This window comes from Myiozetetes cayanensis, unplaced genomic scaffold (assembly GCF_022539395.1).
Source record: "Myiozetetes cayanensis isolate MyiCay16 unplaced genomic scaffold, myiCay2020 scf17, whole genome shotgun sequence".
Classification (NCBI taxonomy): domain Eukaryota; kingdom Metazoa; phylum Chordata; class Aves; order Passeriformes; family Tyrannidae; genus Myiozetetes; species Myiozetetes cayanensis.
Genome location: NW_026087378.1, coordinates 7476895 through 7493150, shown reverse-complemented (window position 1 = coordinate 7493150; position 16256 = coordinate 7476895). Strand labels below are relative to the sequence as shown.

General features: G+C 57.2%; 3 protein-coding genes across 5 annotated transcripts; 1 reads left to right on the top strand and 2 right to left on the bottom strand.

The window, feature by feature from the left end:
• Positions 1 to 1481: 1481 nt before the first annotated feature.
• N4BP3 (NEDD4 binding protein 3) lies at positions 1482 to 6499 on the top strand. Of its 2 annotated transcripts, none has more exons than XM_050312189.1 (5): positions 1482 to 1586; positions 3228 to 3671; positions 3835 to 4389; positions 4578 to 4835; positions 5051 to 6499. In XM_050312189.1, exons 2-5 carry the CDS (start codon positions 3258 to 3260, stop codon positions 5621 to 5623), a joined length of 1800 nt encoding a protein of 599 aa, XP_050168146.1. In that variant the 5' UTR covers positions 1482 to 1586; positions 3228 to 3257; the 3' UTR covers positions 5624 to 6499. The 2 variants fall into 2 exon arrangements, with proteins under 2 accessions (XP_050168146.1, XP_050168145.1); XM_050312188.1 differs by lacking the exon at positions 1482 to 1586 and adding an exon at positions 1760 to 2274.
• Positions 6500 to 6747: 248 nt separating this feature from the next.
• On the bottom strand, positions 6748 to 8052 carry NHP2 (NHP2 ribonucleoprotein). The gene is made up of 4 exons (XM_050312201.1): positions 7879 to 8052; positions 7718 to 7787; positions 7546 to 7651; positions 6748 to 7030 (listed from the first exon to the last, which is right to left on the bottom strand). The coding sequence occupies exons 1-4, from the start codon at positions 8024 to 8026 to the stop codon at positions 6905 to 6907; spliced, it is 450 nt and encodes a 149-aa protein (XP_050168158.1). The 5' UTR covers positions 8027 to 8052; the 3' UTR covers positions 6748 to 6904.
• A 546-nt stretch (positions 8053 to 8598) lies between these two features.
• On the bottom strand, positions 8599 to 14589 carry LOC126638367 (bromodomain-containing protein 8-like). Of its 2 annotated transcripts, XM_050312199.1 has the most exons (5): positions 13320 to 14589; positions 11243 to 12916; positions 10472 to 10558; positions 10065 to 10133; positions 8599 to 9126 (listed from the first exon to the last, which is right to left on the bottom strand). In XM_050312199.1, exons 2-5 carry the CDS (start codon positions 11329 to 11331, stop codon positions 8904 to 8906), a joined length of 468 nt encoding a protein of 155 aa, XP_050168156.1. In that variant the 5' UTR covers positions 11332 to 12916; positions 13320 to 14589; the 3' UTR covers positions 8599 to 8903. The 2 variants fall into 2 exon arrangements, with proteins under 2 accessions (XP_050168156.1, XP_050168157.1); XM_050312200.1 differs by lacking the exon at positions 10065 to 10133.
• Positions 14590 to 16256: the final 1667 nt, after the last annotated feature.

The following is a 16256-nucleotide window of genomic DNA, read 5'->3' as shown; positions in this document are numbered from 1 at the left end:
TGCAGGCGCAGCAATTGAAGGCTTTTATTGCTGGGTTGTTCTAAACCAGATGGTTCCGGAGCTGTTTGCTGGTGAAAACGTGAAATTGCTTTAGTATCCTGGGGGGGAGGATTGGGGGGTAAAGTGAGCAGAGAGTGGAGACTGGGGAAAAAATGATGGGAAGCAGGAGTATTTCTGCATGGGGGCATGGAGTGTCCCAGGCAGTGTGGGAGCTGCTGTCCTGGAGAGATGAGGTCGGGACACGGTGGAGCAGGAAACGGGGCAGACGGGAAGGAGGGGTGCGGCTGTGATCAGCACCCGTTGCAGTCAGCCCGGCATCACTGGAACCTGCCCGGTCCAAGCCCCGTGGGATGATGCCTGCCTCTGCAGGCTGCCGGTGGGGCCCCGTTAATGGCTGAGCTCCAGGCAGAGAGCTGGGGCATCGCAGACACATTCCTGGTACCAGCAGGGTGGGAAATGGCACCGTTGGGAAGGCCCCCCCATATTCAGAGGCCATATGTGCTGCCGCTCCGTCGTGCGGAGGGGAACAGGGGGCCGGAGGGAGCGGAGCGTGCCTTGGCAGCGCACCGAGGACACTGCCAGCATGTGAGCCCGGCGAGCAGGGACCGGGGACAGTGTGTGTGTGGGAGAGCACTGGCAGCACAGCTTGAGGACTCGGGTGTGCGGGGGGAGTAGCGGGGGGCTGGCAGCGAGCGGGGCCCCGGTGCGCGAGAGTGCCGGGTGCGTGCGTCCCCCAGGCTGGGGACGGTGCGGGTGCGATCCCTCCCTGGGGATAGACGGGCACCGCACCGTGGGGACCGGGCAGGGCTGCTGCTGGTGTCCTGCTCCACGAGGAGGCCGGGACGCCGGTGACCAGGGCCAGCCCGTGGCGAGATCCGCGCTCCCTGCGGCTGCCACGCTGCAATAGGCGTCAAGTGACAAAACCGGCTCCGGGCCAGGACGTGGCAGCGCTGATTCACAGGGATGGAGCGTGTCGCGTCTCGCTGGCGCCAGGCCAGGCGTTGGGGCAGGTGGGGTACACACCGTGCCCCCCGCGGCTTTGTGGGGCTCCTGCCCACCCGTGGGTGCTGCGAGGGGGGGCACTGGGTTGTCCTGCAAGAGGAGGGTGCAGGGGTTGTCCCACCGTGCTGAGACCCCTCTCCACTCCTCAGGTGCGAAGCAAAATATTTTTCTCCACCCTCGCCGGGCGATACCCGGTGACTCCAGCCCCGCGCTGCGGTGAGGGCCACCGGGGGCCGACTGGGCGCCGCTGCCGAGCCCGGAGCTGTAGCTCGGGGGGTTTGCGGGGGTCTCCCCGCGCTTTGGGCGGGGGTGTTTGCGCAAGGAGCGCTCAGCGCCGCACGCAGCCAGCCCGGCCTGCCCCGCCCCGCTGGTGGGCACGGCCGGGCCGCCCCCCTCCTTCCTCCTCCTCTTTCCTCCTCCTCCTCCTCCTTCCCGCCTCTCCCGTCCCACCGCCCCCGCGCCGCGATTTGCCGGTGCCGGCCCCGCCCGCCGCCCCGCGCGGCCGCGGCCGAGGGGCGCGTTCAAACGCGGCGAGGGAAGGAGCGCGGAGCGGAGCCGTGCGGGACCGCAGCGCCGCCGGCATGGTGAGTGCGGGGCCGGGGGCTCCCAGGGCACCCCATCCCCCTTCCCCGGTGCGCTCCGGCGAGCGGCGCTTTGTCCCGAGCTCGGCCCCGGGCACCGACCGCCCCCTCCGCCTTCCCCCGTGCCGGAAATTCCGGCGGGGCTGCGGGAGGCGCAGGGGGGGCTGTGCGGGGACCCGCGCTCGCCTTCCCGCAGCACCCCCTGCGCCTCCGTGCAGCCCCACCGTGCCCTCCCGCGTGGAGTGGGAAGGGGAAAGGATTTGTGGCAGTATCTTGCCCGGGCACGGCCGGGGTTGGGAACAGAAGGAGCCAGGCTGGCCGGACCGGTGTTTTGCCGCCTGGAGGGTGATCCCCTCCCTGCCGCAGGCAGGACGCCTTCGGGCTTCCCCGGCGTTTCCCAAGGCTCCCACAACCTGACCTACTTCCTCGGCCGCCTGTGCCGGGAGGAGCCGCTGCGGGGCTCGGCCGAGCTGCTCCCCCATGCCGGGGGCTGCACGAGCATCCACTCCCCTGCTGCACCACCATGGGAACATCCATATCCCTCATCCCCATGCACAGCCCGTGGCACCCCAGGCATGCCAGATCCTTCCAGAGAGTCCGTCCCTGGTGCCCTTCGTGGGGTGCTGATGCCCGGAGCAGGTGCTGGGCTCGCAGAGGGAGGTGACAGCGCAGGCCGGGAGCTGTCAGACAGGTTTGTGCGTGGCAGCAATTAAAACCGGGGTGTTTGTTTACGCGGCGCGTGGTGCTGAGAACCAGGGCAGCTTCCTGGGTGTAACCCGGCCCCGGAGCCCTCGGTGAGGCTGGGAGCCGTGCTGGGGGCTCTGCCTCGCCCCTGCCGCGCTCGCCGTGTCCCCTCCATTGGTGTGAGGTCATCATCCCCCTCCCTAGCGCTGGGGAGCCAGAGCCAAGGCCGAACGCATCCCCTCATCCTTCCTCCCCTGGCCACCTGCGCAGGAAGCTTCATTGTCCCGTCAGCATCCTGCCCCTTCCCACCGCCCTTGCGCCATGTCCGGCCACGGGGTCCCCAGCACGCACACCACAGCTGGGCTGTGGCTGCCTCATCCCTGCCTGGTGCTGGGGTGGAAATACCTGTGGATGGAGCGGGCCCGTGTGCAGCTCGCCCTGTGGGGTGCAGGAGCCCGTGCTATGTGGAAGTGTCCCCATGGTGCTGGAGAGGTACCTGTCACCTGCACACCCTGGGGAGGGCAGGCTGATGGGCATCCCCAGGGGTGTTACGGGGATTTCTCCAGAGGGTGTCCGGACCCAGAGGTCCCAGTGGGGCGGGTGGGTGCCGCTGGGCTGGGGCTGGCGCCAGGCCCAGGCAGGTGCTGCCGGCTCCTGAACTCGCCCGCCTGGCTGGGCGGCAGGTGCCTGTTCTGGTGGCAGCCCCGGCCGCGGGCGGGAGGTGGGGCTGGGTGTGGGAGGGAGGCGCTGCACCATGGTGGGGGCAGCAGTGGGGAGCTGGTGTGTGCTGTGCCCTGGCACCCCTTTGCTCTGCTCCCCCAGGGAGCTGCATGGGAGATAGCAGGTCTGTCCCACTGCCAGGAGCCCAGGTGGGCCCTTGGGGCTGGTTGGGAAGCGGGGGTGCAGGGCTTTCTCAGTCCCGATTGCCCACCATCACTGACTCTGTCTCTCCCCCAGCAGTGCTGGTACTGGGCTTTTCTCTAATTCTCCATGGCAGCAGCACAGGGTCCTGTGACCTGTGAGCCTGACACCCGTGTCCTCGGCACCTACCTCTCCTCGGAGCCCGTCGGCGTCGTTGGCAGCATGGGCAGCGTGGGCAGCCTGGTGGAGAAGCAGGATCTGTCCCCTCTGGAGCTGCGGGCCCCGCTGGGGGGCTCACGGGGGCTTCGGCAGCCTGATGGCTTGTTGCGGAAGGGGCCGAGCCAGCGGGAGCTCTTCGGGTACCTGCACGGGGCCAAGAAGGAGATGCGGTCGGAGCGGAAGCATCAGATGTCGGGTGCCTGCTACAAGAGGGACTACGAGAGTGACCGCGAGAACCGATCCCCCGAGCGCTGCTCCCGGGAGCATCACCGTGGGGCTGACTTCTCCAAGAGCTCCCTGCCGGAGCGGGGCCGCTTCGACAAGGTGAGGCTGTGGGCACTGTACGGAGTTATGGAATACATCCTGGTTTGTGAGAGGATGGGTTTGGAGCAGAACGGTCCATGCCCCCCTGGAAGGGATGTGGGGATTTGAAACCCCTGGCTGTGGGGGTTGTTGGGCTCATGCTGACTCTACTCTTGTTTTTCAGTGCCGTATCAGGCCCTCGGCCTTCAAGGCGGTGGCTGGGAAGGGGCTGGTCTCCATGCAGGGCCTGTCCTCATCCAAGGGGCAGAAGTTGTCCAAGAGCAATGGGAGCCTGCACACGCTGCTGTCGCAGAGTAGCACAGCAGCCCCACAGCATGGCCCGCTCCGCACCCACCTGCTCCACGCCATCAGCCTGGATGAGGCCTCTGACTCCAGCCACAACTCCATCCAGAGCTTCCCGTCCTACGGCTCCCGCCTCAAGCCTGCCCAGAGCCAGTTCAGCGCCTCCATGGGCCACATTAACCACATTGGGGGCTCCTTGGACAGGGTCTCCCGCAGCCCCAGGGACCCCCTGGCCCCTGAGAAGGTGCCCCTGTCCTGCAAAAGCATGGCCACTCTGAGCCGGCTGCAGAGCCCCGGTGAGCCCCCACCACCCTATGAGTTCTCCTACTCGCTGGAGGATGCGGTGAAGCAGCTGGAGGATCGGCTGCAGGAGACAGGAGGGGAACTGCGGCAGCTCAAGAGGAGCCTCAGCGAGACCGAAGACCCCTTCACGCAGGTGAGCGGCGGGGCTGGGGCAGTGCTGGGTGCCCTGGGCAGGGCTGTGGGACAGGGATGTCTAGGTGGAAGGAGCTGCTGTGGTGGGTGATAGGCTGGGAATGCCCAAGTGCCAGAGGACCCGACATCATGGGACCTTCTGGGGTCCCTCCCTGGGGCTGTAGACTCTGACCACTGTCCACCTGGCAGGTGTTTGAGGACAAGCAGCGGCTGTGGCTGGACGAGCTGGAGGACCTGAAGCAGATGTACATGGCCCGGCTGCAGCAGGTGATGCAGCAGGCACAGCGTGGGCAGCGGGCACTGCAGCTGCAGCTCTACAAGGCACAGCAGGAGAAGAAGCGGCTGCAGGAGGAGCTGAGTCTGCAGCAGTGCCAGTGTGAGGAGCCCAAGCTCCGACAGCCCCAGGGCGAGCGTGGCAGCCCCAAGCTGGAGGAGACCAAGTGGGAGGTGAGTCCCCTTCTTTCCCTCCCTGTTGCCACCCTCGTGGCTGTGGAGCCAGGATGGGCGCAACGGTTCCCTGCTCCAGTGTCACTCGTGGCCACAGGATGGGGGGGATTAGCCAGGAGTGATGTTCATGGTCCCCCAGGAGGACAATCTGGGGTGCTGCCACACCTGGGGTCCTGCTCCCCCTCCCTTCCTCACAGCTTGCCTGTGCCCTGCAGGTGTGCCAGAAGGCAGCAGAGATCTCCCTGCTGAAACAGCAGCTCCGGGACACCCAGGAGGAGATGGCTCAGAAGCTGGGTGAGATCTTCAGCCTGAAGACGCAGCTGCGGGAGGCCAAGGCGGAGGTCCAGGCCAGGGACTCCCAACTGGCACAGCTGGCAGACTCCTTCCAGAGTCCCCCAGAGCCCAGCACCTCGATGCCTCTGGGTGACGACCCCATGCCGTCGTGCCAGGACTTCCCTGGCTGCGAAACTGATGACTCCAAGTGCCGGGGCCTCCACAGCGACTCGGCGGAGCCCCTGGAGCGGCAGGTGGAGTGGCTGTGGGCAGAGCTGCTGCGGGAGCGGCGTCAGGGCCAGCTGCAGGCTGTGAACTTTGAGCTGGAGAGGAAAACGTGGCAGGAGGAGAAGGAGAAGGTGCTGCGGTACCAGCGGGAGCTCCAGGCCAGCTACATGGAGATGTACCACCGGAGCCAGGCGCTGGAGCGGGAGCTGCGACAGCTGCGGTCGGAGTCCAGGGAGGTCGGGACTGACTCGCCCTGGATCGAGCGGGTGGAGTCCTCGAAGATCTGAGGGATGGGATGCCAGTGGGACTGTGAAGGGGGAACATCTCTTGGTGCTGCAGTGGGACGATCTCAGGGTGTGCACAAGGACTGGCCGCTCATCGCTGCCCTGGGCCGAAGGACCGATTGCAACAAGGGAGCTTTTCCTTCTTGCAGCGCTTCAGGCCCTTCTGGAGGGGGTCTCTGGAGAGCAGTGGGGCCATCTGTGCCAGGGTAGGGGTCTTGCATGTGCCCCATGCTCTGACTCTGGGAGCGTTTGCCCTGTGATTCCTTCTGCCATGGGGGCAGAAACCAAGCGCCCTGTGAAACATTCCCTGTCCCTCCTGCTCTGCTGTCCCTGTTCCCGCAACCCAGTAACTTAATGTCTTGTGAGGAGGGGCTTGAGCCCTGTCCCCACCCCACTACCTTGCTGTGGGACTTCCACCTGCTGCTCGCAGTGGCCACCTTGTCAGCATGGCCCTGGAGCTGCTGGTGCCACTAGGAAGGCAGAGGAGGAAACCTGATGAGTGCTGGTACTGCTGGGAGGGGGCAGCTGCCCCAGCACCTCTGCTGGGGCTTCCCATGTCCCCATTGTGGCTCTGCAATGGAGGTGATTGATGCAGCTTCCCTCGGGCTGAGAGGGGCGCGTGCCTTGTGCAGGGAGGGATGGAAACTGGTGCCCTGTCACACTGGGAGGAATTGGGGGGGGAATAGAACATGTGGGCAGGGATGTGCTGGAGCTGGGGAAGAGACTGGGGTCTCCCCTTGCAGGGTGGGTAAGGGAGAGCTGGGGGAGCTCCAAGGCGCTGGGAGGAAGGAGCCCTGCTCTGTGTCTGTAACAGCAGAGCCACATGAAGGCCAGGCCCGACCTCACACCCCGTTCCTGCAATAAACCTGTATTTCTCTCTCCCGGCCTTTGCTTCCCTCGGGGTCGGGGGGGGGGGATTCCGACTGCGTGGGTAGGGGCTGCGGGCTGGCCTGGGCCTGCCCAGTGTGGGGCCCCGCCCCAGCACCGCCTGGCCGGGGTGGGCGGTACAACCAGTCGAGGCCTCGAGGTGCGGTGACTCACACGAGGGCCAGGGGTGGCGCCCCTGGAGTGGTTCAATGCAGCTGTGGACCCCCAACCTTCCTGCCCCGAGCACCAGGACCACGTCCTACAAACCCACAGACATCTTTATTCACCCGCACAGTGCTCCCCACCCCCCCCAGTCAGTGCTCTCGGTGGTGTCCCCACAAACCGTGCCATGTGGCCCCTGGGCAGGGGCACAGGGACCTGTCACAGCCCTGCAGGGCACAGCCAGTCCGCGGCTCTTCACAGTGGTAGGGGAAGGGATGACACCTCCTCCAGACACTCGTCGTAGGCCTCCTGGTACTCCTCGTGAGGCTTGATCAGGATGGCACAGGTCGGGCGCTTGGAGCCAGCTGCAGCTCCCAGGTCCTGTGGGAACAATGAGGCCATGCTTGCCAGACGATCAACCCAAAGCCCTCTGGACTTGTGCTGGGGTTCAAGAGCCCTTTTCTCAGCTTGTGTCCTACAAGCTGGAAGCAAAGCCCTGGGCTGGCACCTGGCACAAGGGGCTGGCACTTGGCTCACGTGCCATGCTTCTTCCTCAGAGCAGGATCTGCAGAGCTGCCTGCACGAGGCTGACACTCCAAAGACACCTCCCCCTGCTCCCAACTCCCAGCCTACAAAGGGGGTACTGGCTGCATCTCACAACTGAGGAAGGAAAAACTGTCGTGGCTGTGTCCCAGAGAGCTCCTGTCTCTGATATCCCACAGGGATCGTGGCAAACAGTTCTGTGATCCCATAGTGAAACCCTCCTGCACCTCCCCTATGTCCGTTCTGTGGCAAGCACCAGGTTCTTTATCGGTCCCTAGATCTGCACCACCCCAGGATGGCTCCAGTCACAGCCTGGACTCCTCACGGGGGCTGCTTCCCCCCACAACACTCACCGATTTTGAAGGGACGTAAGCGTAGGGGAGGCTCCTGTCCTCGCACATGATGGGAAGGTGGCAGTACACATCGATGGGCAGCGTGTCCCCAGCCAGCACCGTGATCCTGCGGGGAGAGCCGTGTCAGTGGCGGGGCTGCGCCACAGGGGCCGGGGGCTGGGGCCGCACTTACCCCTTCTCGCCCTTGTTGATGAACTTCTGCACCTCCTTCACACCGCGGCGGATCTGCTTGTGCTTGGCCGCTGCAAGAGAACCACTGCGTGAGGGGCTGCCCCACGCCACCGCCATGCCCCGGCCCGGCCCCGCCCCCGCCATGTGCCGGCGCCGCCAGACCTTTCCTGATGCACTTGTAAAGCTTCCGCGTGAGCTTGCGGGATGCGAGGGGCTGCGCGATGGGGTTGAGGAAGTCGAGCTGCTCCCGGTACGAGCGCTCCGGGGCCGCCTCCTCCTCGGCCGCCGCCTCGGGCTTGTCCCGCGCCATGGCAGCGCCGGCCGCTTCCGCTGCCGGGGCGCGCGGCTCTCCGCTCCCCGCCAGCCAATCGGCAGCTGCGCTCGCACTGACAGACAGCAGCACTGGCCAATGGCAAAGCGCTCCTTTACCGGCTTCTCCCCCGCGGATCGCGGCTCCGCCCTCCGCCCCACAGCCCCGGCTCCAGCCCCAGCCGCCAGTCCCAGCCCCGGTTCCAGCCCCAACCCTGGCTCCGGCCCCAACACCAGTTCCAACCCCGGCTCCAGCCCCAACGCCAGTCCCAGCCCCAATCCCAGTTCCAACCCCAATCCCAGTCGCAGTTCCAGTCCCAGTGCTGGCCCCAGCCCCAGTCTCAATCCCCGTCCCAGGTCCGGCCCCAGTCCCTGTTCGAATTCTAGTTTCAGCCCCAGTCCTGTCCTAATCCCAGTCCCAGTCCCAGAGTCAGACACGCAAGTTTCACACGGAAACACAAGTTTCAACACGGGCCTTTACTGGGTGTGGTCGGTGCTGGTGACGCTCAGCCCACCCCAAGCCCAGCACACCGAGGGCACGCTCCGGGCCGGTGCAACCAGCCACCCCCGGGGCTGTGCCCAGCTCATCCACCAGGCCACAAACTGCATTTTCTCCCTTGTTTTTCATCCCAGCAAACTTTTCTCCCTGCAGGGCTACGTTGCTACTTTCCCCAAAGAAAACAGGAGGCTTCCAACATGGTGCCCCTCCAAGAAACCGCTTTGATCCTTATTGTGGTGACCCAGCAGCCACCACTGGGGATAAAGAGCTCTGCCCAAGGCCACGGCAGCACATCCCCCGAGCCCAGCATGTCCTGAGCCACAGAGACAACACTGCTCCAAATGAAAATGGCCTCAGGTGTGGCTTGTTACCTTCTCCCTCACTCCAGCCTGTCTCTGGAGTACAGGAGGGCTTCAGCCAAAACCTGCAGCTGCTCCATGACCTCTCGCTGCATCTCCACAGCAATGTGGAACACATGGTGGTCAGAGCTGTTGTACATCACTGCGTTCTGGAACATGAGCATGAGGTCACACTGGAACTGGATCATGGACTGAATGTGTCCCTTTGCCAGCCTTCTCTTTATGCTGGTTAAATCCATGGGTCTAGAAAAGAGAGAGAGAAGGAGAACTGAATTGCAACCCAGGGGAAGGCATCCTTCGGGCTCTGCATGAATGTGATTATTCTCATTTCAGAGTGGCCCTGAAAGCAGAGCTATTTTCAATCAATTTTATTGCTCAAGACAAAGAGGGAGAGTGAGAAAGGCTTTTCTTCCAAGTCAGACAAAAGTTAAGTTCAGCCAATGCGACACTTGCTGTCCAACTAAGTTGGCAGGTCATTAGCAGTAACCTCCGAGAAAAATGTGATGCTGAGCTCCAGAGAAGGCAAGCAGTAATTAGTCTTCATGAAGTCAGTCCAGGTCTTAGTGGAGAAAGAAAGGTTACTAAAATAGCTATCTATTAAACCCCCTTAAAATCAAATGGTGCCACCAGCAAAAATAGCAGTGCTGTTAAGGGGAACGCGACGGGGAATAAATATTACTTCCCTTATTTTGACAGAATGGGAAAATGAATGGCTGCAGAGAGGACAACTGTGACCAGAATAGAACATGATTCAGCTCTGAAAAATGCCCTTAATCTCTCTGGGAAATATTGTTATGACCCACTTCTGTGCTGAGAGTGAAACATCTGGGGCGCAAGCAGCGAGTGAGGAGGGGGCATTGCCTGAGGCACATCCCAGCATGGGGAGAAGGGATTGCTGAGCTGCAGGAGCTGGATCCCCTGCCCAGGGACTGTGCCTGAGCTAAGCCATGCAAGTCCTGCATGGCAGGCACAATTCCTACCAGGTCCAGAGTTAGTGCAAGCTTCCAGTTTCTAATTACCCAGAAGGGAGTTTTAATAAAAGAAATCAATGGGAAATGCTGGTGACAGCCAAACTCTGGAAAAGGAGAAAGAAAACCATTCCACTGGGCCTTTGGAAACCAAAAACAACAGAAAAGAACCAGAGAGAAACCAGCTAGTGAGCACTTGCTCCACAGACTCACCTCTTTACCACATCCCTGTATCCAGGGGCTTGTTTCTCTGACACTGGCTTCAGGAATGGGCTGCTGTATCTACAGGGACAAGGACAAAGAATGTTCTGTGCCTGCCCTGCGCCAAAGGCAGCTCTGGGACATGGAGCAGTGTTTCTCTCTCCCTGCCTGCTGTGAGGGCCACAGCCAGTGCTGTGCCAGCTGTGTAGGAAGCAGCACTTGGGCTCTGTCACATTAAGCAGAGGAAATAAATATGCAGTGTTCTCTCCAGCTCTGCAGCACACAGCTGTTCCCAAAGCAAAGCCTGGGAGAGACAGCCCGGCCTCTGGGGAGGGGGGGACAAGGCCTGGTGACACAGGAGCTGGGACTCAGGGCAGCGTGTTCGGGACATGTTGATCCAGCCCTCTGCTCCCACATACCTGTGACTGGCTATCATCCTCCAGATGGTCAGGAGTGTTTTCTTGAGGAGCAAATGCTGGAGGGGGTTATTCCAGCTCGGCTGCACCCTGTGGAGTGAAGGCATTGCCAGATCATCACACTGAAGACAAAGTGGGAGGTGGCAATTCTGCTGGCACCCACCACATCCACAGCCTTGGAGTGTGATGGCAGGAGCATCCTCCATGGGAATGCGCAAGTAAACATCCAGAATGCAGGAAGATGCAGGGCAATAGGTAAAAACAAGAGCTGAGCTGAAGGGCAGAATCAAACTGGATAGAAAACCACATGCTACTCTGCCGTTTAGAACTTTACTGAGGTGGTTTTCATGAAGTTTCTCATCCCAACTCCCCATGTTTTTCCTTTGAAAGGCAGCCCAGATGATCATACATGGCAGAGCCTGCATGTGACAGACGTATCTGCACCTGCTTAAAAGGGGTTAGTAATGCCTCTCTCAGGAGCTGGACTATGCATTGCCTGACAGAACCTGATGCCCAGCCTACCTGCCTTGAGGAGATGTGTATTTTCCATTTAATCTCTTATTTAATCTCTACTCTTCTCACTTCAGCTTAGGATCGATGCCTCAAAATGCTGGCAGATCCACAGAGATAGCACAAGTTACCTCCTTCCCTCCTGTTCTCCTTGGCTATCTCACCTTCCTGGATGTGACCTGTGCCATACACTTGTTCTCATATGTGACAAGGCAAATGACTCTGTTCTGCTGCACCTGCAAGAGAGCAGAACCAGCTACTTACAGGTGTGTGTCGGGAGGGCTTGTGGAGTCCAGCACTGGGGCTGCAGAGGTGCTGCCACTGTCATCTTGGTCCTGGGCTTGAGCACTCATCTCCTGTGCTTGCTGCTCACCTAAAGCTTGTTCTCCAGGTGTCTCTGGAGTCTTGTCCTGAGGAGCACAGAGGAGGACACATCTAAAATGGCAGCCTGAGATAAAGGACCCGAGTCATTTATCTAGAAGCCAGCCTGCTGCACATCCCTTTACTGCATCCAGGCTCAGCTGGGAGCTCACTTGCTCTCTGTTATTCTGAGGATGATGTCTGACCTTACCGAGACTTCCCCTGTGCTGCTCAGCGCTCAGTAACAGCTGGGTCTGATCTCTTGGATCATATCCACCTCTGGCTAACACAAACCCTGTGGAGCTGCCCAGTGTTGTGTCTGTCTGCTCTTTGGGAAGAGTCATGGATGTAGAGAGGGCAATCAGGAGCTGAGGTAAGACTGCCTCAGGCTTGTTAGAGCTCGAGATACAGATAACAGGATCCCCTAGAGCACAACAAGGTTGTTTCCCCAGAAACTCCCACATGAATATGACAGGGAATAGACTCATCCAGGAAGGAGAGTGGTGCTGTTGTTGTACTAATTTGCCAATAAAATGTAGAGTGGCAGGAAAGGGAGGCTTTTTGAAGTCCTGGATGTGGGATTATATGAAGGGACACCTCAGAATCCTCAACAGATCTGAAGCATGGGCAGACTTCTCAGGAAGAAACTGGACACGGTGCTGTGTTTGGTTTTGACCACTGGGAGAACGATGAGGGAACTGCTGTGAATAACAGCAGTTAAGAACAGAGTAACTGCTGGAAATAACACTGTTCTGTCTGAACAGGTGAAAACCCTGAAAGTTATTTAGCTCCAATGTCTGAGTTTTCAAGGGAACAACTGTGAGTGTGGAAAAATGACACCATTCTTCCACTGCTATGTTACCTGTCCCAGGAATACCTCAGAGGCTGGTGGAAGACCACAGCCCCCTTGATACAGGACTGATGCAAACCCAGGCTAAACAGTGCCTGCTTCCAAGACATGACGGTCCCCAGGGGCAGATGGTTCTTGCTGGCACAGCCACGTGGGCCTGAAACCAGCCAAGCTGTGCTGCAAAACACACCAATTAGAACAGGGCAAGTATTCCAGTCTTGCCTTAAACCTGAGAGCAGCCTGCCAGCTCTCATGAGTCACCTTTACACTGCCAAGGAGCAATTCTTCCAACTCACATCTGAAGGTTTGATCTGTAAAAAGCTTCCTGTTTATAAAGATACACAGCCATACATAAAAAACCACCCTTCCCTCTTACATTTCTCCTGCGTTCCCCTCCCTGCTGTCTCCTCCTGTGTGTCCCTGCCTCCCTGGGACTCCCCCATCTCTTCTAGAGCTAGTTTCCTTCACTGTCTCTTGTCTCTCATCCAGGACCAGAGGCTCTTTTAGGACCACCACTACCCTACCCCTCTTGCCAAGAAGTGTTCTTTCTCATCTTCTGCCAGAATGTGTAGTTGACTTCCCTCTGCTCCCAAGACCGCTGTTCCTGTGGTCTTTTCCTGGCACCTCACATCTTCCCCATCACTCTGCTTCCCTAAGCCACAATAATCCCACTGAGTCTGTGATGACTCCGTGCTGCCAGTGCGGAGAGATTCCAACATCTGGGTTACCTGCAACACAGTGATTTATTACTTCAAATTGTGAAGGCAAAAGGGAGGAGAAATAAACAGCACAGATGCTATTTTTGCATTCAATCACGGACACCTTTCCATTTTTAGGAATCCTTGCAAAATCTTCCGATGAAGCCCTGTGTTATTATTATAGTGTCAGTTCACTGACATTTCTGTGCTTTAGGGTGAGCTGTGCTTTGGCAAAGCAGCTCCCTTGTTGCAGTGCCAGCTCCAAATGGGAGGAAGGGCTGGGCTTGGGCCAGGGAGTGAGTGAACCCAGGGCATCTGCTGTGCCCCCAGACTGTTTCTGTGTGTTAGGGATGGTGGAGGCCCTAAAAAACCCCGATGTTTCAGGAGGGTCTGAACTATGCTGCCAACCTTCCTGTCATCCAAACAGCCCTACCTCCAAAAGGAACTGGAGAGGACTGTTGCTTTCATATGGCTTCTCTGCCTCTTGGTAATCTTCACTATCATCCTCCCAGGGAGGCTCACTCAACCTCAGCTCACAGTCTGCCTCTTGGCTGCTCTCCTCTGCCTTCCCCACAGCCATGTCTTCAGTATTTCTCCAGCTCATGTCCACATCCAAGCTTGAATCCCAGCTGGGAGGAGACTGGAAGCCACTGTTCTGTGACTGGCAGGATTGGCCCAACTGCAAACAGTAAAAAGAGAAAGCAATTTCTTTGTACCAAGATCCAGAACTGCCAAGCCCAGCTCATTTTGTGACACACTCTGAGAGCCCCAGCGCAGGAAGGACTCTGAGGTGAGCAGTCTATGCCTGCTCAGTCTGTACCCGAGCCCTGCGCACAGCACGTGGCACGGCTGCAGCTCTGCAACACAAACTGCTGCTTCACAGCAACTGCATTACAAGTTTTCTGTGCCCTCTCCCTGCCCAGGGGTTGGTGGGTCACCGTGCTCAGGGCATGCTGAGCTGGCTAGAAGCACGTGGCTTTGCTGGATGTTCCATGTTTAAGGTGCTGAAGGCACCAGCAAGGTCAAACTGAGTCCTGACAGGGCTCCTCAGCTGCTGACTGTTGTGAACAACTTGTGACTCCAAGGACAACTCACTGAAATTCCCTTTGCTGCCCCCTGAGAACCTTTTATACTGGAAATAACTTATTACAAAGCTTACAGACACTTTGTTTTTAAAGTGACAGATGTGGTTTAGCTGGATGGTGATATCTCATGTACCTGAGTCAGAAGAATTATAACCCTGCACAGATACACACTGACAGGACAGTTCTACATATTTCAGAAAATAAAAATTAGCGATCTCTTAAGAAGGAAGAAACCATTAATTTCATCCCTGTTCATTAATCCATGCCTAACTATCTTTTACTGCACTAGTCCACTAAGATTTCTCTAAGCCTGGGGAATTGCTGGAAGAGTCACAGTAACAGTAAATGATGTTAGAAAATCTGTATCTGCCCCTGAACAGAGCTGTGTGGATGCTGTACCTATGGAGAATTCTATGCATTAGTTAACAGTGTCTTCAGAGTTTTAAGTTAATTAGGTACAACCTAATTTTTTCAGAGTTTTGAACAAGCACATTTCTCACTGACTGCCTTTTGCACTCTCAGGACTGCTAGCACAGCTCCAAATACAGCTTACGGTGCATAATTGAGAGAAATAAAGAACCCACTGGGTTTGGAGATGAGAAAACTGGTTTGCTCATTTCCTGAACTTGCAAGCAGAGTTAGAATCTGAAAGCCTGTCCTTCCAAAACCTCTTTCAAAGTTAACTTCAGAGGAAGCAGAAGAAATTTGATGAGGTAAGAGATAACATTACCTGCTCTCAGCTTCCAGAGTTGGTGTTGGACAAAGAGTTGGGCAAACTGAGATTTCATCTGAAGAAGAACTCTGTGCCTAAAGCACTGTCCTGCACCTTCAGCAGAGCTGAGCACACACAGAACCAGCCACTGCAGCTCAGGTGAGGAACAGAAAACCCTCACCCAGGGTAATCAGATCCCTAGTGATTATCTTTCTGTACTCCAGGTGAGAGGGTTTAAAATCAGGAAGCCTGGGGAATTTGGGCATAAGCATCAATTAAAGAGATCTTCAGCCTAATGTTCAGTTTTCCCAAATCTTGGAAAACTCAAGATGCCAGAGAGCAGAACAGCAGCTTTAGTGCAAGACATGATGAGGGAAATAATCCCAGGCTGCACAGCTCCATACCAATTCTGGACCAAATGACAGACCTCAAATTTTAATTAAGAACTGCCTGACAGTTCTTAATTATGTTGGCCACATAAGTCACCAGCAAGGAACCTTTCTCAAATTGGAAAGTTTTAGTCCGCTTTGCAGAGATCAGACGCTGCACAACCCTTCCTGATCTGAGAAAGAGCTGTTAGAAATCAAGAAGACAGTCTTTAAAAAGAACGTACATGTCAAAACAAGAAAAATGATAAAAGCCTGATCTCTAATAAATGAAACATAGAATCCACATAAAGTAGGCAAAAAAAAAAAAAAAAAAAGGAAAAAGAAAACCAGAACAATTTGCTAAAGACATAAAAGCAAATAAAAACAACAAACCTCATCAAAAACATCAGAAGCAGAGAACTGACAGATGATCAGTGGCGATGACGCATGATCAGTGCCAAACATCTCAGTGGAAAATAGGGCCAGTTGGAAAAACCAAATTAATCATCATTATCAGCAGAGCCACAGAGGAGATCACATGAGACCTTCTCTTGGGGTGGGTCTGAGAGACAGTTTCTAATTAAAATGTCAACAGGGGAGGTTTTAGAACAATTAAAGGGAGCGGGTAAACCTTAGAACCCATTGGGATTCACTTGTGAGTCTTAAAGAAGCTTAAATATAACGTGACCAATCCTATGCTGTGTAACCTGTCATTTAAGTTTAAGAAGAAAACCAGAAAGGGGTGATTGTTTTATCTGTCTGTAAAAGGGTGGGTGTTGAGAGATAAAGCACAGTAAAACATCAGCTCTGTACCAGACAGATTAGAACAAAGTATTAGGAAGAACAGACTTAGTAGTCAGAGCACGAGATGATGAATTGGAAAAGAGGCAATGGGGCTCCGTAGAGAAAATCATATCTTAAGAGTTTTAAAGCTCTTAAAACATAATTTAAGACTATTAAAACGTCATAGGACAAGGGAAAAGGCTGAAAGAAAAATACCTGGTTAAGAGAAGAAACCAAGGGTAGGAAGGAACAGCAATGCTTGCCACGATGAAAGCAAGTTACTTGTGGGCCTGATAAAGGTCCTCTCATGTGCTGCACCTTCAGTTTTCCAACAACGGCAGGTCAGAGGTGTTACAGAGGAGATGGAGCCAGACTCTTCTCAGTGCCCAACAGTGAAAGGAGGGAACAGTTATGACAAGTTG